The sequence below is a fragment of the Cardiocondyla obscurior genome, linkage group LG05 (assembly GCF_019399895.1).
Source record: "Cardiocondyla obscurior isolate alpha-2009 linkage group LG05, Cobs3.1, whole genome shotgun sequence".
In the NCBI taxonomy this organism is placed as follows: Eukaryota; Metazoa; Arthropoda; class Insecta; order Hymenoptera; family Formicidae; genus Cardiocondyla; species Cardiocondyla obscurior.
The window spans coordinates 6,672,948-6,698,653 of NC_091868.1; the positions used below are offsets into that span (position 1 = coordinate 6,672,948).

Consider the following 25,706-nt stretch of genomic DNA (forward strand, 5'->3'; position numbering starts at 1 on the left):
AATACTGTAGTGTTATTCCTATATCTTTTTTCAATTATAATATGCCAAGTTCATTTTAGAAACATTTTAACTCAATAGAATATTTGCTTTATAATGCACATTACGTGTAATAAAATTTTTCATATAATTTAACATGACGTAAAAGATATTACAAAAGTAAATTCGTACCTTAAAATAATCTCAGTTACTATGCAGAATTCAAATTATGCTTATTGATTTACAAAATTCCTGGCAGCTTCAATTTACTAAATTTTCATACACCGTTTACTAACATTATCTAATAAAAATATTTAAAAAATTAAAATAGATTACACAAAAATTATGAAATCTATTCCAAGAATCACTGTCCAGTCTATCTTAACGACTAATTACAATATTACAGTTACTGTTTCAAGCGACAATGGATCTTGTTGCAGCTCATGCTGCTGCTGCTGCTGTTGTACCTGTTGCTGCTCCTGTTGCTGCCGAGCGTTTTGTTTCGCGTGCGTTTTCAAATGCGAGTTTAACATCGTTTTCGAGGCAAACGATTTATTACAACACGTGCAGGGATAAGGTCGGTCGCCCGTGTGACCCCGTAGATGCACCACTAATGTAGTCCGTTGGGTAAATCTCTTGTTGCAATGAACACATTGATGAGGCTTCTCGCCTGTATGCGTGCGACGGTGAACACTCAGGTAGTTCTGCGAGATAAAGCCCTTGTTGCAAATGTCGCAGACATGCGGCTTTTCACCAGTATGCTTGCGCAAATGCACCGCAAGGTAGGTTTTGCTCGACACGGACTTGCCGCACATCTTACACACGTATTCGTTCTGCGGTCCCATACTGTCATGAGTTTTCATGTGCACTAACAACACCTGCCTTCGAGAAAAACGTTTATTGCACATCTCGCAGTGATACTTTCTCTGTGGCGGTACGTAGTCCGGCTGATGCAGCTTCGCGTGTAATCGTAGACCTTGACGGTAGCGGAACGTGGCATTACACACGTCGCACTGGAATGGTTTTTCACGTGGGTGCGTCAGTAGATGAGCCTGGCAACTGCTCTTGGTCTGAAATTGTTCGCCGCATGTTTCACACCTGTACTTATAACTGGATATGTGACAACGCTCATGGTTAACCAGACTTTCCTTGTGAGATGTCACGTAGTCGCAAATGTCACATTTGTAAGGCGTTTCGGAAACGTGGTCCTTCTGATGCTTGTACAGTTCCGACATTGTCGTAAAATTGCAGCCACAATTTTCACAAACAAACTGCTCGTCCTGCTGTTCCTTTGAATAAGATTTTCCATGTGTCTCTAGGTGCAAAGTAAAATCCTCGGCGGAGACGAAACTATCGCCGCAAAGCTCGCACTGCAAAACGTTCTCAGCGAACGTATCCTTCAATTCCTCCTTCTGCTCTGTGCACGAGTCCGCTACCAATAACTGTGTATGCCCCTGAGCATAGACATGTTTCATTTCGCCAGGTCCGCACTGCTGCTGATCCTCAGCCAGTACCGAGAGTTTTGACACAATATATCTGGAAATAAGAGAGACACAAACGGAAGTAAATCAGTGCTCGTTTCTCGCTGCTTCTTTCGGTCTTTATCGTCGTCCTAATCAGGACCTTACGTGGTAAGTAAGATATTTACAGGAATGATCAGCTGGACACTCGAGCCCGATTGCATAAAAATTGGGTAGTCAATGAAGTGCACCACTTGTGCTTTCCAGTATTCTCTTTATTATGTAGCCATCTGTTCTCTACCAGTTAAAAAAATTTTATTTTTATTTATCTTTTAAACAATTATTCGTAAACCATGTCAATTTCTGTATTATTTCCTGTACTTTTAGCTTTTGTGGTATATGGTATTTATATCATCTTGTAGCACACAATTTGCGACTGCAAATTACTGCTTATACACTATGGGGTAGTTTAGTTTCGTTTGCGCAATATTATACTTTGACATAAGCTTTTAATAAAATGTTTGAATCATATAAATTCATAACACTTTCGGATTCAATGTAGATCACACCAGTAAAAGTTTCGTCCACACGTAAAGGCCACCTTTTTTTTAAGTAGAATAAAAATGTCTACATTTCAAGACAATCTTTGGATTTACGTTTATAGATACGATATAGATAATATAATCTGATTTCAGACAGAACAAATAAAGAAGAAAATACCTGGCCTAAAATATGTTGAATAGTTTGTTAATTGTTTAACGTTTAAATTGTTGCGACTTAGCGTATATTGAATATAGCGTATAAGTGAGCATGGCCTAAAATGCATGAAAAATGATTAATTTAATAATACTAATTATACTATAGTAACAATATTTTCTCTAACACGTATAATCTCACTATTTCTTGCTTACGACATACACAAAATGTGACATCATTATTATACAATTCAGAAGAATATAATAATTTCTTAGTTTTTAATTTATTTCCTTCTAATAAAGATACAATTAAAAAATTTGCTACATTTTAATAATTTTTCTTTAAATTTAACGTTAAATATATTTACAAATAATTACCAATTTAAAAATTAAAATACAAAAATATGTGAAGAATATTGTGTATAGTTTTATATTATTAAACATGCGTATCTGCTTGTTTTAATAAAATTCATTAATTTTGATTTTTTATGTAAGTAAATAATTTATATCTCTTCATCATTGACAAAAAAATTTGAAAGTCATGATAAATTGTATATAATACATTCAATTACATATACTTTTATAATTTTTTCTCCCCATTCTCTCACATATTTTGATATAGCTGACTTATTATTTAATATAGAGCTAAAAACCTAAACGCTTTATTTTATTTTTCTCTCCTTAACTAGAAAAAGACTAAAACGTAACTAATTTTAATAAAAAAAATTTATAATATGCAAAATTGTAAATTTTTTAAATATACGTGCTTATACTAAATTTAAAATATCACAAAGCAATCGTGACAACTCTTTCAATTGTTCGTAATAAAAAATATTTTTATTAATTACATTTAAAAGTTAATCTCTTGATCTCTACATTAACTGAAGTTGAAACATTAATCAATGTTAAGAAATTTTAAATGTCATCAAAAAATTTGATAATATAATTATTTAACTACAAACTTTTTTTTAATGTAGAATAAAACAGAAATTCTAATGCAATTGAAAAAAATTGCCTTTTCTATGTATAAAAAATACTTTTAACAAATTATTAGTTCAAAAGATAATCTCAATTTTAACTAATTGGCAATATAAACACAGTTACAATACACATTTTGCAGAAATGCAATTTCGTATGTTATATCAATAAAAAAAAAAAGTTTATAAACCGATAAAGTCGGAAATTTCTTTGAAATTATATAAAATTATTCATAGATCTACTTTTGTGTTTCATATAACTTCAGATAATAAATCTAGACAGAATTTCGTCTAGCTTACACGTTACATTTACATAAATTAATGTTATACGTACTACCCTGTCTTTTACCTATACTAATTAAAGGCACCTGAATTCAGTTGAAATTATAAATTCAATTAACAGTTTAACGTGATCAATTATAATATAATCAAATACTCCATATTAATATAAAGCACAAACATAATTAAATTTTAAATATTAATTTTATCTTACGATAAAGTAATAAAATAATTTAAAAAATGAGATTCTTAGGCACTTTTTTACATTATTGCGCAGGTACTAGCTTCTTTTAACAGAAAATTAATTATTCCACGTTAACTTTTAATTAAAAACATAAAAAGTTTCACGCGTTACGTTTGATAATAATGACATTATTCTAAATATCTTGTATAATATACAAACAATATCACAGTGATGACAACATTTACGCTTATATTGCTTATTTATTTTTATGATTTAAATTTAATCAATTATTAAATATATTTTATCCGAAACTATACCAAGTTCTATGTTATCACGTAAACGCATTCGTAAAAAAAATTGATTAACACGTTTTAATTCGTTTGGTTTACTATATCGACTTATTCATTATATTGGTAGTAACTTGAGTAATTTTAGGCACTTAGATATTAACATTCTGTACAAAAAAAAAAGAAAAAAAAGCCAATTAAAAACCTTTTAATTTTCGTAATCTTTATCCAATAAAATACTTGTTTTCGAACATTTATCTTTAAATTATGAATATCAGTTTCGATAAGAAGCTAAAAAAATTAATGACTACTTCAACTTTAATTGTACATTCTTTTTTTTTTTTAATTATGCCAATGCAGTTAAAATTAATCAAAACTTGTTAATATTGTTCTTTTTTTCCTAAAATAGTGATTTTTAAAATATTATACTGAGATCAGGACTCTTAAACATGTTATCTAGAACACATCTTTGTATCTTGAAGTAAATCGCGCGCGGATAAAGATCTTGAAAATCCGTCGTCGGCTCAATGTTTCTTCATGTGATTAAGCATAATTGTTCGCGTGACAAATCCTTTTCCGCAGAGCGTACAGGTGTACGGACGCTCTCCTGTGTGATAGCGGCGGTGCACGGTGAGCGTCGAAGCCTGCGTAAACGATTTGCCGCACATGGCACAAAGGTACGGTCTCTCGCCGGTATGTATACGCTGATGCACCACGTAGTACTTGCGATGCGTGAAACCTTTGCCACATACGTCGCAGACCAACGGTCGTGATCTGTGCACCGCCTTATGCGTGGTCAAGGACTCGGCGGTGGTGAACTGCTTAGAGCACGAATCGCAGGGGTAAGAAGGCATTGACTTGGCGGGATTGACGGAGGTACCAGTTCCATCAGCAACAGTACCACCGCCGGCGACAACACCGAGATTGCCGGCTACCATCGAGTCGATGGGCAACGACACGGCGTTGGTACCACCCGTGATTATGCGACTGTCGTTACTCGCCGGCAAAGGTCTGTGGGTTTTTGCGTGATGATTGTACAAGTTGCGCGTCTCAAAACGCATTAAACATCTCGGGCAAGAGTACGGTTTCTCCTGGCCTATCTCTTGGTGCATTCTCCGATGACGTTCCAACAGCGTGCGATAGCGAAAACTCGCCTGGCAGAGATCGCAGGCGAACGTTTTTTCCATGGTGCCACCGGACGATGTGGCGAGATTGGCCGAAGTCGAAGGGCACGTAGGCACGGGCGTGGAATGCGTGACCTCGTGCATTCTCAGATGGTTCAGAGCGACAAAAGTTCGCGAGCATATCCCGCAGGAGTAACGCGGTTGATTGTCAATACTGTGCTCGAACTCGGAACGTACAGCGTGACTTGTTCGCATGTGGTAATTCAGCTTGAGAACACTTCGAAACTCCAGCCCGCACGTGGGGCACGGGTAGGACTCGGTAAAGATTTGTACCTGATCGAGCAGAGACTGCTCCGGACAGACGGACTGAAAATGCGGAGGGAGCAACGTCGATGACAGCATCGACGACTGGCTCGAGAATATCGAGTTGCTCTGTAGAAGATTACAATTGACGGACATACCAGCCTCCCCGATCTCGGGTGAGGGCGAGAGAATCTGGCGCAGCATCCCCGACAATCCGCCGAAGGTCTCGCCTCCTTCCCTGAAATAGACAAAACCCAAGAACATTGCAACGGAATGACCCGTAGGCACACACAGTTCTGTCTTTTGATTCTGTTCATTGTGATCATTACAAATATATCTTGCATACAGGCGGTGATAAAAGAAAGAGAAAGAGAGAAAAAGAAAAAGAGAGAGAAAGAGAAAAAAAAAAAGATCTTATGCTTATGTGTGAGTGCTGCAAGGTGGCCGGTGCAAAGTGCTTGGGCATTGCTGACATCCCTCTCGCAACGGAGCAATCATAATGTGACACAAAGTGCAAATCGAGAAAATCGTCACGACTGTCGTCAAGTCAAACAGCACCGAAAGAATCATCGTGTATAAATACTCGTCAAGCTTTCCGAATTCTTTCATAAGGCTTATATAATAATATTTAAATATTATTAAATCAATAACATTATGACGAGATAAAAAAAGTCTCTTATTAATTATGAAGTAATCTTGTAAACTTAGTCGAGACTAGGAATCTCTCTTATTATGCTCATTACTATAATTAATACTGTTTAAATTACAATTAAAAATATGTAAGTACATAAATATTTCTTAACGGTAAAAAAGGGAAAAGTAGAGATCAAGCCATAAAACTTGGTAAAAAAGTTCATGAAAAGCAACTTCTTACTTAAAAGATCACTAATAATTTGAAATAGAACATGTTAAAACGCAAAATCAAATAGAGAAAAATCTCACCTTTATAAATAATCCATGTCATAGCATCTTCTTCTCATTTTCACATAATAATTTTCCTCCCACGTAAATATTTGCATCTTAACACATTTTAACGTGCGTCACAGACATACATTATGCAGAATATAAAAATGCAGCCAAAACCTGTAATAATAAAAATACAGCAGCCAAAAAAAAAAAATTAAATATACTATTCAGTACTGTAAAAGTGAAAAGTGACAATCCATAAAAACTTGACGCAATAAAAGCACAAAAGGTACTTATATGTCAATCTTTCATGTGTCAGATGTTCACTACATTCAAAACTGAATAGTACAATTTTTCGCTTGTTTGCAAAAGTATTAAAAATCGATAACATAAAACGACATATTTAAAATGTCAAAAATATCGTAATATATATCCAATACTGCAGCCAATTTAAGGCGCAATAAACATTAAAATTTATCAAATGCTTTATTTCGAATATAAAACCGGCGCAATTCCGATGCAAGCCCAGTTTGCTATTCGTTAAATAAAAATATTTCCAATCTCTTGCATTTGTGTAAAAATGCGCGAAATAATACGCGCAATCCAAGCAACGTACGTGATAAAACATAATTCGTGACAACGTAGTTCGTCGCAATATAATACATATTTAATGTATCGAACTTATTCGATACTAAAATGACATTCTTTGTCACAGAAAACGATACAAATTTACCCATCAAAATTGTTAAATCTTCAACTTTTTATATTTTATAAATAGAATAAAATATAGAAAAAAATGATACTCGCCTTAGGTATATAACTGCGAAAAATCCTCTTCGCTCCGCTGTCTCTTTTAACGGACGATTCTTTTTTTCGTTTTGCAGAAATCTTCGAATTGGAAGAAATATGAGCCTCCATCTTCTTCAATATCAAAATTCGTAACATTGCTCAACCCGTTTTTCTTCTCTCAGTTATAATACACCATTGCGCAAGTTATCGTCCGGTAAATTCCACCGGGTACGTAAAATTTATTAACGATTTCATAAAACACGGTTCTTTTCTTCGTCAATTAAAATATTACTCTTAAGATTAGTCGCAACATTATTATAGTAATATTAGTTTCTTGGATATCGTCAAGCGCAAGGCGTCGGAAAGCACGAAGTTCATAAATCAGAAATGGTAGATAAATGTTGCATCAATTGAAATATCTATCGTCTGTGATTTTTTGGATCGACCGAATATCGGTCATGTGCGGCATTTAGTGCCATCACGTAAGCGTGGAAATATTAATATCGACAACATGTAAACATTTGATTTTTGAGTAGATAGAGCGATCAGACTCTGATTTCTCTTAGGCCAGATTGTTAGGCGAGAAGTTCTTTTTTTCTAGCATCGTAAATATGAATAACTCAGAGAAATCCCTCTATCCATTTTCTTGCACATATATAAATAATATCTAACATAAAATTCATTTCGATTAAAACATAAATATTAATATCCAATATTTATGTAATGTAAGAATCATTAAAAAATTAATCATAAAATTGTTTTTCATCGAAATGCACTTTATGTACATGCTACCACATGTAAAATTAATAAGGTGCTTAGCAATTTCTATTCTGAACTTAACAATTATATAATGCGCATTTTTCTGATTAACAAAAAATTACAAAATTACTTAGGAATAAATATGTAGGTATGTATAATATTTAGAAAATATTTATATAAATTGCTAAGCACCTAGGGCCAAAGATGGTTGTGGGGTGTGTTCAAACTTACCTTGAGTTTATCTCTTTTATAAGAATAAAATCTCAAATGTAGTAATCATCTACTTTTGTAGTTGCGCATATGTCAATCCTCTTACGGATTAAAGCATTTTTTCAAAACATATTATTTATTTATTTTTAAATATATTTATAAAAAAAGCGTAATTTAAAATCAAAAGAATTTTAAAATAATATGTTAATTAGATGTGCACGTTAGATATAAATTTTCTTGAAAAATAAAAATATCATAATGCAGTTGATAAATTCTGCTATTTATATATTAACAGGATTTTAAAATAAAAATTGCAACTGTACACACTCACACACACGCGCGCGCGCATACGCAAAACACATTCTTAAACTTGTTCTACTTATATATTTTATTAATTTCATTCAAAAATAATTAATTCTTTGTCTTAAAAACTCAAAAGAGAAAAAAAAACAGATAAAAAAAATGATATTAATACAACGCGATGTTTGTGAACAATTGTTTATGTATACCACAACAAATTACATCTTTGACCCTCAAACCATAAAATAAGAACAGAAAACTCACCCAGTTTTCGGATCCACATCTGCTGTCTGTGGCATTACCATTTCAGGCATATCAGCAATTTTTTGTTGCTGAAGTCCAGAAGGGCCAGCTTCATCACATGCCAAGGAAACGTTAACAAACGTTGTAGGCTCTATAGTTCTATTAGGATCTTCTTCACTTTCTTCTTTTATAGGTAGGCCTTGAACAAAATTCGTTCTTTTATTCTTTGTACATTTTTTAAAATATTCAGTTTCGTTGTCTAATAATATGTATATTGTAAAATTTAATATATATTGCAAATAAGTACCTTCATCTCCATCACATTCGTCATCCGAGTTTTCTTCTTCTTCACTGCTCTCGTCTTCTTCTTCCTGTTGCGTAGGCGCATCACTTGGATTCTGTGTAATTTGGTCATGTGTCGTTTGCGTGCTTGGCCCAGCTACTGATTGAACATTTTGTACAGAGCTACCACTGTTGTCCATAGGAACTGACGTTATTTGTTGCTGGGCATTGGTCGACATCATCATGGGCATACTGAGGCTCATATTGTCCATCATACCCATATTTATATTGCTCTGATGTTCGCTTACTTGCTGCATCACAGTACCATCTAACCTGTTCTCGTTGCTCTGTTCTGGCTTCATTCCGTTCTGAAATTCGAAACAAATGTAAATTTTATATTTACTAAAAAGTAAAAGATTTAATAATAAAAAAATTGCAATATACAAAAATATATTTATAGAATGTGAAATATTAAATGAGAACTTACAAGTGTGCAGTATGCAAACTATTGTAATTATTACTATTACTATCGCTAGGGTAACGCAAACAAAAGAAAAATCAAACAAATAAAGATCTGCAGAACTTTCAACCAGTTCTCTAAATATATTATACAGGGTATGTTAAGTTCTTATAATTTTGCTAAGAAAAAACTTAGAAAAAAAAAAAAAAAAAATTACAAAGAACATAATTACCGGATTCAGAACACTGTAACCCTGTTTGTCTTCCATATTCACTTCGCCTAGCCATTGCAGCAATTGTTTCTCAGCGTTTGCAGTCGTATGCCAAAATTGATAACATAATTCTACTTTGTACACACAGTCATCGCATATTTTTTTAGGTAATTTGTCTTCTCTGTTCACCTATAACCATAAAAAATAGTTAAGTTTTTTTACACGCCAGAACTAACATATATATCCAATACATATTTTTAATTCACAAAATTATACTCTTTTAATATATTAAAATATAGTTTCTTTTACATTTAAATGTATTAATACGTAATAAAATCGTGCAAAAAAAATTGCCTCCAGAGTAATAAACGCACGAGGCGTCGCTAAACAATACACAATGAATAAGTTACAGCCAATATATGCATATCGTTTGCAAACTCGACTCACTTCCACGTAAAGATCCTCAGGGAGATTAAATCGTGATTCGGGATGAAACAATCGACGACAAAATCGTTGCGTTTTTGTGACAAAAGGGATTTTCAAACAGGATGTACGATTATCGATTCGCGGGAGCATAGTGAAATCCACGTAACGCGTTTCGCGTGAACAATGTCGTTGGCAAGATGTCGAAAACGCCAACAGCCGAGATTAACAGAGTTCGCGGTAGTGAAAGACGCTTACGATCGTCCATGCTTCTGGCGAGAGCGTTGATATGAGATCGGAACAGAAGTAAATTCTTATCGAACGGTATCCGGAGCTCCGGGCGAGGGAAAAAGCGCGGCAAAGCCCGTCAAGTAATTAGCGGTATGACAAAGGGCGAGAAGCGACGAGAGCAGGATCGAGCCTGGCCGACGTGTGGCGTCCTCCTCGCCGAGCCGCGACGCGCCACGGAGCGATTCTCTTACAAAGCGATCCAGAATATGTTCGAGGAGCGACGAGGCCGATATCTCGTCCGCGAGATCGTCAGCGAAGGTTCGCAAGATGGCGGATCGCCATAGCCGTTCGCCCGAATGGCGTAGTTAGCTTCTTACCTTGACCGGCAAACAGGCGGTGATCTTGAGGAAGATCTGCCGCACGTCTCCCTCGCCTTCGAAAATCGGTACGGAGACGCGGTCCTTCACGAGACACAGCCGGCACAGGTCCAGGTAGTCGAGGGAGGACATTTTACTACGTAAAACGGCAGCCTCGAGACGCAAAGCCGCGCCCGTTGAACGCGTACGCCGTTCGCTGCAAATCCGTGGAGGCGCCCCCGCGTCGTTCGCTGGCGTCGCTTCTGGTCGCTTCCCTACCCGCAACTTCGGCTACGTTCGTTTCATTTCGACTCTTGTCGGTACGTCTAGGTGGTCTCCGGTCGTTTCCGTGCCGGCTCGTTGGTCGCGCTCGCCTTATCGATCGTTTTGACCAAAGCCAACCACCTTCACACACGACAATCCCGAACTACGTAAGGTACTCTCTCCTTGAAATGTATTGCGAGTCGATGCGACTAGCGACGCTTCGATTTATTCCAACCCCGAAAATTCGAGCCTGCCTGTTCGTTCTTTTACTTTTTTTTTCTCCTTCAGCTATCGAAATAAAAGCAAAAGTGCGAGATTAAAGTAATCCCGAATTTTACTAGAACCCATCGTGCGCGATCGCGTGAGAGATCTCGTAGAAGAGACCCTCAGTTTCATGATTCCACTTTTGAACTCACGACGCCGATTGATTGATCGGGCCAGGTGACTGGGAAAGGTCGGCTGAGTGCACGTTATCAAGTTTTCATGCTCAATTACTCCCACTTTGGTCAGATGTTCAACGACGCATGATCAAACCGTGTAACGTACGTTTATCAGCAAACAGCAAAGAGACCGAAATGATATATATTCATCGATTGATATAGCTCGTGTATTTTTTTGCGAGATTTTCTCCGTCATTTGACGTTAAACTGCAGAAGCTCGAGATATGCTGAAATAAGTTGGAATCAAACGTGTTTCAACAAATACAATTGATTATTGATATTGAACAGAAAAGTAAGATACGAATAAAGTTTCTTTCGGCAAAAAATGTTTGAAAATTACGTTTAAAAAGCACAAAACGTATCTTTTAACATTTTTTACCGAAAGAAACTTTTTATTCGCATCTTATTTTCTTTTCAAATTGAAATATATGATACAGTACTGCATGAAAGAAAAGTAAAAAGGATTGTAAGAAGAAAAGACGTGGTATCACGTCCCTTTGTATGGTTACAGTTTAGGGTACTTTCACAAGAAGCAAGCGACGATCGATATGTCAGAGTTGAATTTTAATGAATGATATACGTATATAAATAATATTTAAAGTTAATTACTGTTTAATATATATAAATAATATACATATTGTTAAAAAAAATCTAAACGTCGATCAACTATATATGTATATTATCCAATAACCATGGCAATTTGTCGCTCAATCGCAATCTAATATGAAACGAGTTTTATTCTGACGCAAAAGATATCAATGACCTGTCGTGTCTTTCCCTACACTGGCTACATTGGCTACATTTTACTTAAATAATGCTTGAAAAAAAATAAATTTCCTTTTTATTAAAGTCTCAAGTTAAAATAATAACTTTTTTTAATTGATTAACAAAATAATAAACTAAATTTTTCAATTTTCCAGTATTGAATATATCCTGAGTTATATCATAAATAATAATTATAAAAAAAAAGATATTTATTATATTAGAAGACATTTTTTTTTATATATGTATAACAGTTTTTCGTCCTGGCGCGTTTAATAACTTTTTTTAAAAAAGTTTATCGATTAAATGTACAATTTTATTACAATTTAATATAAGTTTTTTGTAATTTCAAACTTCATATTATTTTTAAAATTTGTAGCTTACTTTTGTTGACTGTTATTAATTAGTTTCGTGCTTCCAAGTCCGTATTGTAATCTTTATTAAATTTATCAAATGTATCAAGATGTAGGAATGAGCCGGTGACAGATCTAGTTGCAGACACAGCTCTGCCAAATCTATTTTCCATGGAGGTTGCACTGCTACTGCTGTATTTAGCAATTTTCACAGGTTTTGTTACCACAAAAATGTTTATAGTGAACTTTATTTCGGCAACTAGTGCTTCCCACGGCGTGATCTATTGTATTATTAAAAGACAGAAATATCCATTTACTTTTCTATTTTCAAATTTTAATTCTAACAATATCTATAAATTTGATTTATGAGTGATACTTTTTTTACTTTATTATATATTAGTAAAAATTAATTTGGCAGTTAGAGTTAAAAGAAATTAATTCTTGAGTGAGATAAAGTAAAAACCTCACCTTCTCCTTTACAGCAACTTTGCGTATATTCCATAAAAATTCGCAAATAGCTATAAAAAACGAAACGCCGCAACCGCACATTAAAAGCAAGAACACGCCTCCGACATTCGACAGTCCTAATTCATTTGTGTTAACTTTATCCGCCTCGTCTTTATTGCACAGTCCACCGCCCATCTCTTGCCACCATTTTTTTTTCAACGTTTGCAATACACCTTTTTCTCCTAATGTCAGTATAGCGTTGTTAATCATTGTTCTATATGGAAAATCTGCCATAGAAGATACCAAGATTAATTTATATAAAGATGAAGAAGTATTGGAAGTATTAGATAGATTGTAATATTACTGCGTGGCATAGCAATTCCGTATCCTTTGTTGTCGATTAGACCACCTATTTTGTCAATTTCGCAATTACGCTCCATTTTGTATTCAATAGTAGTGGATTCCATAAGAAAGGCATATTTTCGTTTGCCCTTTGTAACTCGATCAACACCTGGAACGTACCGCTATACGTTATTACAATTAATATATGTATATTAATATTTGATCGTAAAAGTACTCACCTTCGTCATTACTCGCAGTAAATACACTTGGTCTCCAGTCCGTCATCATATTCCACATTCGTTTGTATGTTGAATAATTTGAATCCTATAATTAGAATATTAAATAATAATGAGTAATTTGTACATATAATTATTTTTATATTTAACTAAATGTAACGTAAAATATATAACATACTCTGAAAAATGTTGATGTCGAACCAGCTTTAAGCACTCCATATTTAATCTTTGCCTGCTTGGCTAAATCTTCAACATTTTTAATAGGCGTATCCATTTTGTCTATAGTGAGAAAGGCAGCTAGATTTGCCGTATAGGAAGTTATCATAATTAAAGTGAAGAACCACCACATGCTTGTAAGCATTCGAATAGACGGCACTCTGAATTTAATAATTTGCTCAATATTTAAAATACATTTATTAACAATAATGTACATATAGTGTTATATTAAAACTTACTTGGGCAATATATCTGAACCTTGTTGCATAATAGAGCCAATCATAAGCCACATTGAATTTTTGAGATTGAAATTATTTTCAAGTTCCTCAGGATCAGTGTTGCACGGATGCGGATTAATCCATTCGCCAGGCGCCATTCTTAAAAAGAATATTTTGTGAGACAAAAATTACATTTTAACAATAGCCTTTTTCTTACAAATTTTAATGCTAATCTAAAGAACAACTGTTTTTATCGTGTTTTATATATTTTAATGTAATATTTTGTTAAACAAATTTTACCTTGCCTGTACAAATAACATTATCGACACGATGAGATAAGCGGTGGCCATACAAATCCAAACATCAGCACTGAGAGGAAGTAGAAACGAAAAAAAATTTGGTACCTTCTCTTCCGGTTTATTAAATAAAATACTGATACCTAATTTAAATTGTAAATTGTTATAACATAAAACTCATTTTCTTAATTATCTACTTATTATTTTATTTTATAATATCTTAACATGGCTAAAATTAAATATTTTTAAGATTACGACGGTTTTTTTAATATAGTATTTTTATATTTACCGAGATTCATGAAGGGCAAGCTGAAATCTACAACAGATTTGCGTTGGTACGTTACAGTTAAATCGCATATAGCAAGATCGGCTTCCTGCCAAAATATTTTTTAAGAAATAACGAATTAGAAGAAAAATGACAGTAAACTTTAATTTATATCTACGCAATATTTTACTTACACGATCTAGAAGACGTTTAATTAAACCATCCCAAGTTTTGGTTTCTTCGTTGTAACTCCCGTATTTTCCATCGGGCACAAGTTCGAATTGATATTTAAAATCTAAGATGGATGCAATCTCCTCAATTAAGTCGATGCAAAAGCCTTCATAACGTTTTTGATCGATTAACACTCCGCGTGCTGAACTATCAGTCACTTCCATTACGTAAGGTGCACCCTGAATAAAACAGTAAGGCCTCATAGAATAAATGAACATACATTTGTATAATAAGTATATTGAGTGATAATACTAACTAATTTGGTGCTAATCCTGAACGTCTTATCTTTTATAGATGTATACAAGTATCTTTCTAGCTCCTCAGTTCGTATGAGATGCACACCGTCAGAATCCCAAAAACCCATTTGCATAATACGCGATTGTTGAAAGTTGAGAATTTTTATTTTAAAATCTTGTCGACGACCGTGCTCGTCAATATTCATAATACCTGTTATTTTTCCCATCTTTGATAACTATGTAACAAAAAATTTTTTTTTATTATATTAAAAGTTGGCAACAAAATTTTAGCAAGCTCAATATACATAAAATTAAATAATTTTTTAATTTATCAAATATTCTTATTTATTATTCAAATAACAAACATAAAACCAAAATTCAGGGAGAACTTACTTCTTGCATAGTGCTTGTAATATTAGGTCCTGCTTGATACTTTCTGGTACTTTTACAAGAGAGTGGTATAGGATCAATAGATACGTATTCTTCGTTATCAATATTTCTTATATTGAGAACTTCTAAAGCTTTGTGCAATAAAAATACTGCGTCATAAAGTATCGCGGAATTTAACTGCAATAGAAAAAGATTAAATTTTAAAATATTTCGATCATATTATTAATTTTAATTATATAATAATTAAATAAATACTATTAAGTTTTTTATAAATACCCAATAAATTCCATTTATGTCGTTTTCTCTCAAGCTGAGCCCAGTGATATTGACGGTACTATTTTGCGTCATCTCGAGAATAGGCAGCTTGGATGAATCCTATAATTTTAATAGAAAAATTAATTTATTTGTGATTTTTGTTTCTTAGTAATCTACAATATACAATACCTACCAAATATGTTATAACAAAGTGAGAATAATCTGTTAGCAGTTTGACTTCTTTCGCCTGATAGAGAACTTTCATGATATTTTGCGGCTCAACGTCAATAACTATATTTTGAATTGACAAAAAGCGTATCTCTTTGAGCACCGAACGATAATCCGGTCCTTTGTTTAAACGTTGTACCATATGTGTAAGTGGAATATCTTTGTCTCCTTTTAACGTTAAAATCTTCTGAATACGTGACAATCCCTCATCATTTTCGTAAATCGCTGCGAAGTTTCGCCATTTCATTGAATCGATCAGATCGGCAATAGCCTGTACAGTTTTTCAGAAATGCACAATTAATAATTATATATTTTTTTAAATTTATTCTGAAATATAAAATAACTATGAAAATTATATTATTTGAATTTATCACGGTATTTCTATAAAATTAATTTACAGGCTACAAAATGCTTCTACAGTAACTAACCTGGCTGAGTTTCTTGCTTGCAGGAAACACATTTATAGTCATTGATGACAGAGTTCCTTTTTTTTTACTTTCCTCATCTACTCGCTCATTTTCCCGCCAGACATACTCGATATGTGGTGTATTAAATCGCGCAGCAATGTTTGCAACAATCCAACGAGTATGTCGACTTGTAGGTCCGAAAATAGCAACTACGCCTTCTTCAAGAAGTTCGCAGACTGTATAAAAAATGTTACATTTTTTACAAAATTTCTAAAAACATTTTTAGCCTGGATTACGATTGATTATTGATTTTTGTGTACTTGCCAGCTGTAGCGGTTTTAAAGCTATCGGTATCGACATCGATATACTTAGTGACAGGAATAAATTCAAATGCGGATGTAGGATTTTCGTATTTTATGTCAGAGATTGCTTTTAGGAATGTAGACTTTTGATCCTCATCACCTTTATGAAAGATAGCACCTAAAAAATAATTTAATAAATATTAATAATGATAAAAATAATTTATTTGTGATATAATTAAGTTAGAATATATGTATATAACTTCTAAATATTAAAGTAATTTAAAAATGTAAAAATTTGAAAAATAAAAAAAATGCCTTTCAAATAATTAACACAATATAAATGTAAAATATAACACGGATAAACGACAAGCCCACATATGAGAACATCGTTAAAAATATATTTTTCTGACTTTGCGTGACTTTGCGAGCATGTGTCATTAATCAAAATTAATTAATACCGAAAATACTCCAATCAATATTGAAATAAGAATTAATTATTACTGAAAAACTGTAGTCCTAAAGATATAATTTATATAATTAAAAGAATTTTAATTATAATGAATTGTATTGCTTACCGATTTTTATTGGTCGTGTTATACCATGGATGCTCAGTGCCAATATTAATAAACCTAATGCAATTACAAATAGACTTTTTCGTGGATCCATTTCAGAAATATTCTGCAAATCACAATAGAAAAGACAAATTAACACGATGCAAGATTAATCGTAATGCTATAATGAAAACAAATATAATTACAGCGTGACGTCAAATCTTCGTGGATATCTGTACGCTTCGCAGCTTCGTACTACAATACTGTGAATATTTAACGCATAAAAGCTCGAAATAAATTATAGTTTCGGTTTACTTATCGTATGCGGGTAATAACGTTTTTTTTCTTCGAGTGACACATATTAATTTCTTGATTTTGTATTTTTTTTTCTTTAAACTTTAGCGGGAAAACTAATGACTCGAAAAATTACATTTTAAGTTTCGTGTTCGATGTCTTACTATACACTGATCTAAATTTGGATCTGAACGTTCTATATATGTTTGCCTTTGTCCGTTTGTCCGTTCTAAAAACCGTATCGTAGTAACTCCTCCACAAATTTTTTTCAGCGACACAAATATTTTTCCTTGACGAACAACAATCTGTACATTTCTATAAATCATATTTGCGCATATATAACATATGTTGGGGTATATCATACATACATATATGTATAACGAATAACAAAGACAAAATATTGACAGTCGAAATTTAGAATAAAATAATTATTACGATCCTAAATATAAAGTTATGATGTTCAAAATAAAAAATTAGTTTCGTAAAATTACGTTTGAGAGAAAATGGAGAGGAAATTTGAAAATTTCTGAAAAATCTGAACAAGTTTTACCGATTTGATTTGTTCTTTACTTTTTTTTTTTTTCTTTTCGATGAACATTGTTTGCGTGCATATACCGTTAGGTATAGAATACATTAGTGCAAAGTTTCAGTATTAGTTTTAATTGCATCAGAAGCAATCTGATCATTTTCCACCTGATCAGTCGTTATATTAAACTGGTTGCCATTAACATATTCTTCTGGATATTGTGAGATATCATATTCAGCATATTGATTGTGATCCTGTTCCATTAGATAAGTTCCCATATTTGAATCGTTTGCTGTGTACTCTTCGTTATTTCGAGCGTCTTCCTGTTGTTCATACATTTCCGCGGTTTCCGTTGCACTTGGTAAAATGTTGTTTTGCTCGCTTGAGCCATATAAGTTGCTCTGCATTTGATCGTTTCTTTTCGGCATGTCTGAATACATTTCAGACCTCTTATCCATCGCTTGTTGATGTCCGCTCGTTGTATTGTATTCTTGATGCATATGTGACGCGGGAGCATTAATCAATAATCCGTTTGCATGTTGCGGAACTATTGAATCCATTGTAGTGTTATAATGAAAAGCTCCAGTATCGTCGTTAGCTTCCACAGCAATTCCTCCTGAAATACAATTTTTGTAATCGATATCCTTGGACGTACGCACGTGTGAATGATAGATTCGCGTGCGAATTAATTGCAAAAGTTAATACCTGCATGACTTACAAGACTGCCTTGTATTTTACTTGACAAGTGTTCTATGTTGTTTTGTAAATCGGCCATTTCTTGCCTGTGATAAACGTGTAAATTTGTCAGATTTAGCAAACACGGAGAGAAAACACAAAGTTCAACTATTAGCAGAAAATCAATATTTCATTAAGCGTGATAATATAATTTAGCCGGATTTAGCGTTAGGATACGCTCTCGCTATTACTGTGCTGATAGAGACGTTTTTGAAATGTCGGACTTCTTTTTCGGAGTTATTTTTACTTTTAAATCAACCTTAACGGTACGTTTCTTGCTCGAGGATGAATCGGTTTGCCCAACCGTTGTCACATCTTTTTCAACGACCCTCTCTGTCAACACAGAATAGCCCCAAATATACATAGTGAAAAGGTGCATTATTATCTATTAATTAGTATCGCAATAGACGCGGATATAACAACAGGTGTCGATTCGAGTATAAATCTGTCCCTGTTTACGTTTGACTAGTCGAGAATTAACTAATGTAAGCTAAATTTGATAGCCTCAAGCTACGTGTGTTACTTTTTTTCCGTAAACCGGACTAAGAATATACTTGTGTTTAAGACTGTTTGCTTCCAAACGCTGTGTGAGAGATTGGCATTCGGCGGTCAATCTCGAGACGAGCGTGGCCTGATTATTCAAGGCGTCTTCTAGGCCCGCCACCGTGGCAGCTGCGAAATTTGGTTGCCTGGGTCAGCGAGTTGTTTTTATCGATAATAACTAAATCTCACCGCCTATGCTAGGCATATATAGTGTCGGCATGCCGATTTCTCACACATAAAGACAGTATTCTTAAGTTAAAGTCAATTGTCAACGCAGTAACACCTTTACACGGACAATATACCTAACATAGGCCTATCTATGGCGATATCTTACCATGCTTAGTCTCCATATCCATTATCATGGACGTTAACTCCTTCTCGTTTTCCAATCTAGGCGTAACTTCGCTACGATTTTCTTCAGATCGTACAATTTTACTCATACTAATCTGAAAATGTACAAGAACCTAATTTTTTTAAATATTTAATTACATGTTTTGCTGAAATAACTTGTCATCAATTTTTTTATTAATAAAAAATATTTAAAAAATTCTAGAATTTGAATCTTTTGTAAGAAGCACAGTTTAATACTACGTATATTTTATTAAAAAATTATGAGAGAAAAATTCTAAATATATAATATGTTCTATAATATGTTATAAATATATATTATGTAAAAGACATTTACCTCTTTTTCCAAGGAAGCTATTTGCTCCGAAAGTCGTAGGTTTTCTCGCCTGCAATGCACCAAATCGGCGTCCGCTCTTTCCAGGCGTTGCTTGTACGAATTAATTTCTGCTTGTAATCTGCTCTGCTCTTGACGGGCTTGCCGATCACTTCGTTCAGCCGCAAGTTTACCAGTTAAAACTTCTTGTTCCGCCGCGTCTTTTTCACTTAGTGCTTGATTCAGATCACTTTGTAAGGTTGCTAAATAAAACAAAAAGATTTTTTTACTTACAATTTTTCGCAAACAAAAAAATTGTCATTTTTGAACGATTATTCATAAGCACTCGTTCAAACGAAAAGACTCACATATCTTATTTTGCAATTCTTTCTTTAAACTATCCATGGCGGTTTGTTTCTGAGATAATTCGCGTCTTAATTCGTTTATCTCTCGCCGTTGTTTCTCGGATTCCAGTTGAGCTTTGTTAGTGGTTTCCCAATGAGTCGCTATATCGGCAGTGAGTTGTTCGATTTGTTGATTATATCGGCGCTCCACTTGCTGTCTCTCTTCAGTTATACGCCTGTTCGCATCCTGGGCTGCTTCTCTGAGCTTTTCGTGCTGCCTCTCCAGCTCGTCTTTCAATCTCCGAATCTCCATTTCGCTTTGATTTCTTTCAAATTCGATTTCCTGTCTGTCGTCCATGGATCGTCTCGCTTTTTGTGACGCCTCGGTTTCCTTATCTCGCGAGACCGCCAGCAACTTTTGTGATTCCTCCAATTTTATTTCAGCCTCGTACTTTGCGCGTAAAGCTTTATCCAGTTCGGTTCTCAATTCGATATTGTTCTCGCCTGAACCGCTCTCGAATAAACGTTTCAAGTTCGCTTGATTTTCTTCCTGCGCCTTCCGTAACTCCAATTTGGTTTGGGTCAGCTGCGCCTCCAGCTCACTAATTCTCGATTCGAACATTATTCTGGGCTCTTCCAAGGATTTCTCCCGTTTACATTCTAATATATTATCAACGTGACTGTTCTCGTCTTGTTTGTGACACTCGTGACTTGCTCCACAGTGGTCTTTGTGATCTTGCAACACACATTTGGGTAATGCAACCTGATTTCTGCTATGCAGTGCCTCATTTTCGGCTACGACCTACAAAGAATTATGATAATTGAAACAATTAAAAATTTTGGCATGTTTTTGAATCAACAATGCTTTAATATATCAATTTAGAAATACGTTATACCTCACGAACTTTGCTCAATAAATTAATTAGTTCGTCTCTACAGTATTGAGATTCTCGTTCCAGTTGTTCGATATAGTCCTCTTGCCGTTCGATAAAAGACGTTAACTCCGGAGGAATCGATTGAAGATCGGTCCTTGATAATGCTATATTACTGTACGCCTTTGATGACTGAATCTTCGAGAGAGGTGGATAAGTGTTTAAAGCTGCATTTCTGGAGAGATTCTTTCTTCGAAAACTATCGCTGATCATACTTTGGTCGTCGGTGTCTTCTCCAGATTCACTAATTCGTGGATTACTGCTTTTGTACATGTTACGAACACTTCGTTGCTTTCTACATACACATTGTAAGGGTTATATTATATATCTTACTTTATCATTCATATAAAATAAAATATACATAACAAATAATTAAAATTAAGACTTATAAAATAAAATTTTGCAGAGAAAAGAGATTTTTTTTATTTAATAAATATTACGGTGCAAAAAAGAATATTCGCATAAAAATATTTAAATAATATTATTATTAATTATTCAATTCAATTTTGTAATTTTATCTCGTAAAAATTTAAACGTTCCTCTTCATTTAAATATTAATTTCTCGCGTTCTCTTGATTGAATTATTTCGTTACCTATAAATTCTTCTTTAGGAACTTACATTCCGGACATTCCCGTTGGAGCATACGATTCAGCTAATAAATATTTGAGTTTTAAAATAGCTTCTCTATATGCAACCTCCATATAATCTGCCGGTTTCCTCTTGCTTAAATCTAACTTTGAAGCTCCATTTGTTTTCCTGTAAAAAAAAACCATTATTTTACTCAATATGTATACAAATAACTATCCTCTTAAAAGACAAATTAACAAATATATTCGAACTTTACCTGTTTTTCAAGCGCTTCATACGTGCAATGCACGCAGGATCCGTACAACCGCCTATGTCAGGGAAGGTTTTCAATCTGGTAATCCTCGGAGAGACTTTTGATCGTGCCGTACTCGGCCGATTGCCGATGCCCGCGATATTTGCCGTGCTGCCAAGGATAAGGCGATGGCAGTCGCGACAACCGTAGGCGTTGTTCGCCGCCAGCATTCTAAGCGCGTTCTACCCTTTATCAGGCGACTTTTCGCTTCAACCCTCCAAGAACGCACGCTGGTCGACCGGCCGGCCAATCGATGATATGGTTCTCCCAATCCGGAGAAGTCGGCGAAGAAAATCGAATAACGCATCAGCGTTGTAACTGGAGGAGCCTGGTGGTGGATCGCGTGCGATGGTACCATCGGGTCTTCGTAGGCCCCTTGGCGGGGATAAGTGCCACCCGTACCGCTGTCGTACCACCACCGAGGTGAATTCGTTCCGTGACTTATTAACCCGGGACATGCCTCCGTGATAAAGCATATATACCTTCGGTGGCAAAATGGGAGTAAACGAATGTTGGTGCTATCGGTTCCTGACATCTTTCATGTCCTGCTGGAAAATTCCTATGGAAACAGAATGCTCAACAATGCGCTACATAATGGCAATATTCACAGAAACGAAGTTTTCGTTAAGACATCGCATTTAGAAGAACAATTTCCATTGAAGTAAGTAATTATTCGAATCAGAAATTTTACCAAACTTTACTAAATTTTTTTTATTAAATTACTTCAACTTATTGTTTCATAAGATCTTCTATAGTCTTTTTATTTTCAGCTAAATCAAAACTTTAATACTACATTAAAATTTTTTTATTTATAATATACTTAGGATATAAAAAATGCAAACATAATCAAATAAAAACGATTAAAAACATTATATATCTGTAATTAATTAAATATACATGAGTTTATATTTATTTGCCTTTTTAAGATTGTTTAGTATTTATATCTTTCATATAAATCAATTTTTACTTGTAATAAAGTATGTCTTAAAGTGTAATTTCGAGATAATAACAGCATTATAAATATTAAATCTTAATTTTTTAATTGATTTTTAAATTACCTTGTATTACAATAAACTCGTTGCTAGACAAAAAATTTAATAATATATATATCATTAAAATATATAAAGTTGTAATATCAATAATAATACCAACGACTTTACATAAAAAAGGATAGTAATTCTCTTACCACATATCGTTCATGCGACAAGTACTACTTGTCTTCGTATATCTCTTCTGTATGTGTAATTTTAATAACAATATTAATGTTTCTATATTAATATTTCCTGATATTTACGAACTATAAATCCATTATGTTATATCAGCAATGTACGTTGTTTTGAGATTGGTTCGAAGAGGAGTTTTCGTCAATTGCATTTGGAGTTTCCACGAAACCTTCGTCTTCATCGTTGCGTAGAGTGTCAAAAACTAAAATAATTTTTTATTTTTACATTAAATATTTATCATTAATGTTATATATAGTATTAAAAAATCCATTTCAAACATACCCATAGTAGGGGCAAACGGTTTGATGTATAAAATCATAAATAAAGCAAGTACTGCAGATATACCACAAACGTATGTAAGTATGTTTCTATAGTAATAATTAGTATAACCAGATGGAAAGTGTCTGAAAATTAAGTACAGTTAAAGCTTCTTTTAATTTTTTTTCAAATGTAAATAAAGTTTCTTTTTTACGTGTTAACTAGATACTAACTTTACTAAGTATTGAATTAGCATAACTACTAGACCGTTACTGAGCTTATCCGTAAAGCTCATAATTCCATAGGCAAAGGCACCGCTCTCAGTATTTTTTCCTATTAAATCAGCAGTAACACCGAGACTAGTTACCAACATTATTGCACCAGCTGAACCTGAAACATTATAAATTACACTTTATTTCCAAACTTACAAGCATGTTATATGTAATTATTTAAAATTTATATATACAAGTACCTAATAGTACAGCTACAGCATATATCTGATACTTAATATATATATCGCCATTGCCAAATTGTATCCATGTACAACCGCTTACTGCGAATAGAGCACCGACAGAATACGCGATCTTTCGACCCCATTTTGTATTAAGTCTTTCTATAACTAAAGATGTTAAAAAACTACTCAGGTACATTGCTAATGGTATATAAGCCAAAGATGTAGCAGGCATGTTCAATGATTCGTGCAAATATAGAGGCATATAAATTTGGCATAAATTAATGAATAGTCGTGAGAGCATATAAACAAATGCTACTTGATACATTCTGGTATCTTTTAATAATACTAATGCTGTCCTGGTGTTTCTGTGTAAAAAACTCCCTAAAAAATATTATCAAACATTTTTTATTTTGTTTTACATATATTGTATGTGCATACAAATAAAATATTAAAATAACTGTTTCGTTACCATTAGTATTGCCAGTAGGGGTTTCTTTAACAACGACGTGAAAAATGACAGATGTCACTAATCCAGTTACTATTCCTATTAGAACAACTTTTTGAAACTTGTGAATATCATTTGGTCCAATCTGTGCATCATACTGATCGCTTGTTACATGTAGTACGCCCCACATAATACAGTAAACAAGAACATTGGAGAAGACGGTAAAAGTAAACCTATTTAATAAGATACAATTAGTGTTTTATACATGTATTATCTTGAAAAAAATATTACACACACATATTACCTTTTTTCAATAAACTTTCTACAATTACCTTATAGCTATAAGTTCTGTTCTTTCATGCTCAACAGGTGTAAGCTCTGGGACTAAGGCCAAATGTGATATTTGTACCGCTGCCCAGCCAAATTGAAAAATTACTACAAAAGCAGCATAATAAACTAATTGTGCATATTGATGTGCACCTTCACAGCCTATACATTGCGAAAATATAAATGGAAATCCCAATAATACACAAATAGTGCCTGCAAAGTGAAAAAATATTATTAATATATTGTGAAATTAAATTCTATTTATATAACTAAATCAATTAAAAGCATATTTAACCAACATAATATAATAGCAATCTTTCAATCAAAACAAAGCATAAATATATATCTTAATCAAATACAATTAATGAAGTTATTCAAAATAGAATTCTATTAATTTTATTTATTCTAATTTACTGTTGCATTATTTTGATAGACTCCTATTTTATTTCTTAGCCAGATAAGATAATAATAAAGCTAAATAAAAAATAAGTAGCCAGGGGGCAATGCAGTTAAAATAAATACCTAATAAATGCCAAGTTTTTCTCCTGCCATATCGACACAACCAGAAGTCATCAGTCCTATCAGACTGATAGCCAACAAATGGAGTGACTAAAGCATCTGCTACTTGGCCAATAAGTAGTACAACACCAGCCAAAGTTGGATCAAATCCTAACACCAGATGAAAGAAGACCAGTAGATATGTAAACCACATGGAAGCGCAAATATCATTTAATACATGGCCTGTGCCATAGGATAATCTTAAGTAAAGTGGTAACTTCTGTATTATGTCTGTGTAATCATTTCTTGAACTGCTAGTACCAGGCTCCATCCTGACAGATCTTTATTGACCATCAATAGCTGGTTTCTCTCGCAAAATGCAAAACAACGTTGTTCTTAATTTTCAAGATTCCTACTAATAAGAGAAAATAATTTATCACTTTTTAACGTTCTATATTAATCGCTAAAGAATAATCGTTCTGATGTCATCGACGAATAAGACGTACCTTAAACACGTAATTTGATAATTGGAAGACAGGCCGGCCTCCTTCACAATTACCGGATTAAAACTAGAATTCGTTGAAAAGAGATATAGAAAATTTTTCAATTACATCAGATTCGGGAGCTGTAAATCGAGACCTGTCGAGACCCGTACAAACAGAAGAACGTCTTAAAGTGATGGAACTACATT

The 25,706-nt window shown here is 33.7% G+C and overlaps 5 protein-coding genes across 17 annotated transcripts in view; all 5 read right to left on the reverse strand.

The window, feature by feature from the left end:
- LOC139102510 (zinc finger protein 546-like) overlaps positions 1–11,058 on the reverse strand; it is a 38,085-nt gene extending 27,027 nt beyond the window's left edge. Inside the window, exons 1-4 of one of the 6 annotated variants that reach the window (XM_070656442.1) lie at positions 10,477–10,916; positions 9,467–9,634; positions 8,800–9,142; positions 8,514–8,691 (exon numbers count right to left, since the gene is read on the reverse strand). In XM_070656442.1, the coding sequence (XP_070512543.1) occupies positions 8,514–8,691; positions 8,800–9,142; positions 9,467–9,634; positions 10,477–10,608 (821 nt within the window). In that variant the 5' untranslated portion in view covers positions 10,609–10,916. Of the gene's footprint in view, positions 1–8,513; positions 8,692–8,799; positions 9,143–9,466; positions 9,635–9,892; positions 10,397–10,476 lie in introns of those variants that run through there. The other 5 variants (XM_070656444.1, XM_070656440.1, XM_070656441.1 and 2 more) reach the window with 5 other exon arrangements.
- LOC139102515 (zinc finger and SCAN domain-containing protein 2-like) lies at positions 1,519–6,320 on the reverse strand. Its single transcript, XM_070656460.1, has one exon. The coding sequence runs from the start codon at positions 5,547–5,549 to the stop codon at positions 4,383–4,385; it is 1,167 nt and encodes a 388-aa protein (XP_070512561.1). The 5' UTR covers positions 5,550–6,320; the 3' UTR covers positions 1,519–4,382.
- Positions 11,059–11,552: 494 nt separating the features above from the next.
- Positions 11,553–17,234, reverse strand: LOC139102509 (glutamate receptor ionotropic, kainate 2-like). Its single transcript, XM_070656439.1, has 17 exons — positions 17,101–17,234; positions 16,919–17,021; positions 16,366–16,521; positions 16,063–16,277; positions 15,600–15,905; positions 15,428–15,526; positions 15,155–15,328; positions 14,782–14,997; positions 14,489–14,704; positions 14,319–14,403; positions 14,034–14,172; positions 13,755–13,892; positions 13,478–13,676; positions 13,303–13,387; positions 13,086–13,232; positions 12,743–13,008; positions 11,553–12,555 (listed from the first exon to the last, which is right to left on the reverse strand). The coding sequence occupies exons 2-17, from the start codon at positions 17,007–17,009 to the stop codon at positions 12,325–12,327; spliced, it is 2,763 nt and encodes a 920-aa protein (XP_070512540.1). The 5' UTR covers positions 17,010–17,021; positions 17,101–17,234; the 3' UTR covers positions 11,553–12,324.
- A 587-nt stretch (positions 17,235–17,821) lies between these two features.
- On the reverse strand, positions 17,822–23,134 carry LOC139102511 (serologically defined colon cancer antigen 8 homolog). 7 transcript variants are annotated; one of them, XM_070656447.1, is made up of 11 exons: positions 22,997–23,134; positions 22,869–22,891; positions 21,775–22,369; positions 21,549–21,686; positions 20,894–21,224; positions 20,022–20,799; positions 19,678–19,916; positions 19,327–19,438; positions 19,004–19,121; positions 18,420–18,496; positions 17,822–18,330 (listed from the first exon to the last, which is right to left on the reverse strand). In XM_070656447.1, exons 3-11 carry the CDS (start codon positions 21,978–21,980, stop codon positions 17,822–17,824), a joined length of 2,508 nt encoding a protein of 835 aa, XP_070512548.1. In that variant the 5' UTR covers positions 21,981–22,369; positions 22,869–22,891; positions 22,997–23,134. The 7 variants fall into 7 exon arrangements, with proteins under 7 accessions (XP_070512548.1, XP_070512549.1, XP_070512547.1 ...); XM_070656448.1 differs by lacking the exon at positions 22,869–22,891 and having other exon boundaries at positions 22,997–23,092; XM_070656446.1 differs by lacking the exon at positions 22,997–23,134 and having other exon boundaries at positions 22,869–22,978.
- LOC139102514 (major facilitator superfamily domain-containing protein 12) lies at positions 22,825–25,666 on the reverse strand. 2 transcript variants are annotated; one of them, XM_070656458.1, is made up of 8 exons: positions 25,522–25,666; positions 25,040–25,430; positions 24,523–24,730; positions 24,215–24,423; positions 23,764–24,126; positions 23,525–23,681; positions 23,316–23,437; positions 22,825–23,235 (listed from the first exon to the last, which is right to left on the reverse strand). In XM_070656458.1, exons 2-8 carry the CDS (start codon positions 25,344–25,346, stop codon positions 23,129–23,131), a joined length of 1,473 nt encoding a protein of 490 aa, XP_070512559.1. In that variant the 5' UTR covers positions 25,347–25,430; positions 25,522–25,666; the 3' UTR covers positions 22,825–23,128. The 2 variants fall into 2 exon arrangements, with proteins under 2 accessions (XP_070512559.1, XP_070512560.1); XM_070656459.1 differs by having other exon boundaries at positions 25,040–25,427; positions 25,522–25,657.
- Between the last annotated feature and the right edge of the window lie 40 nt (positions 25,667–25,706).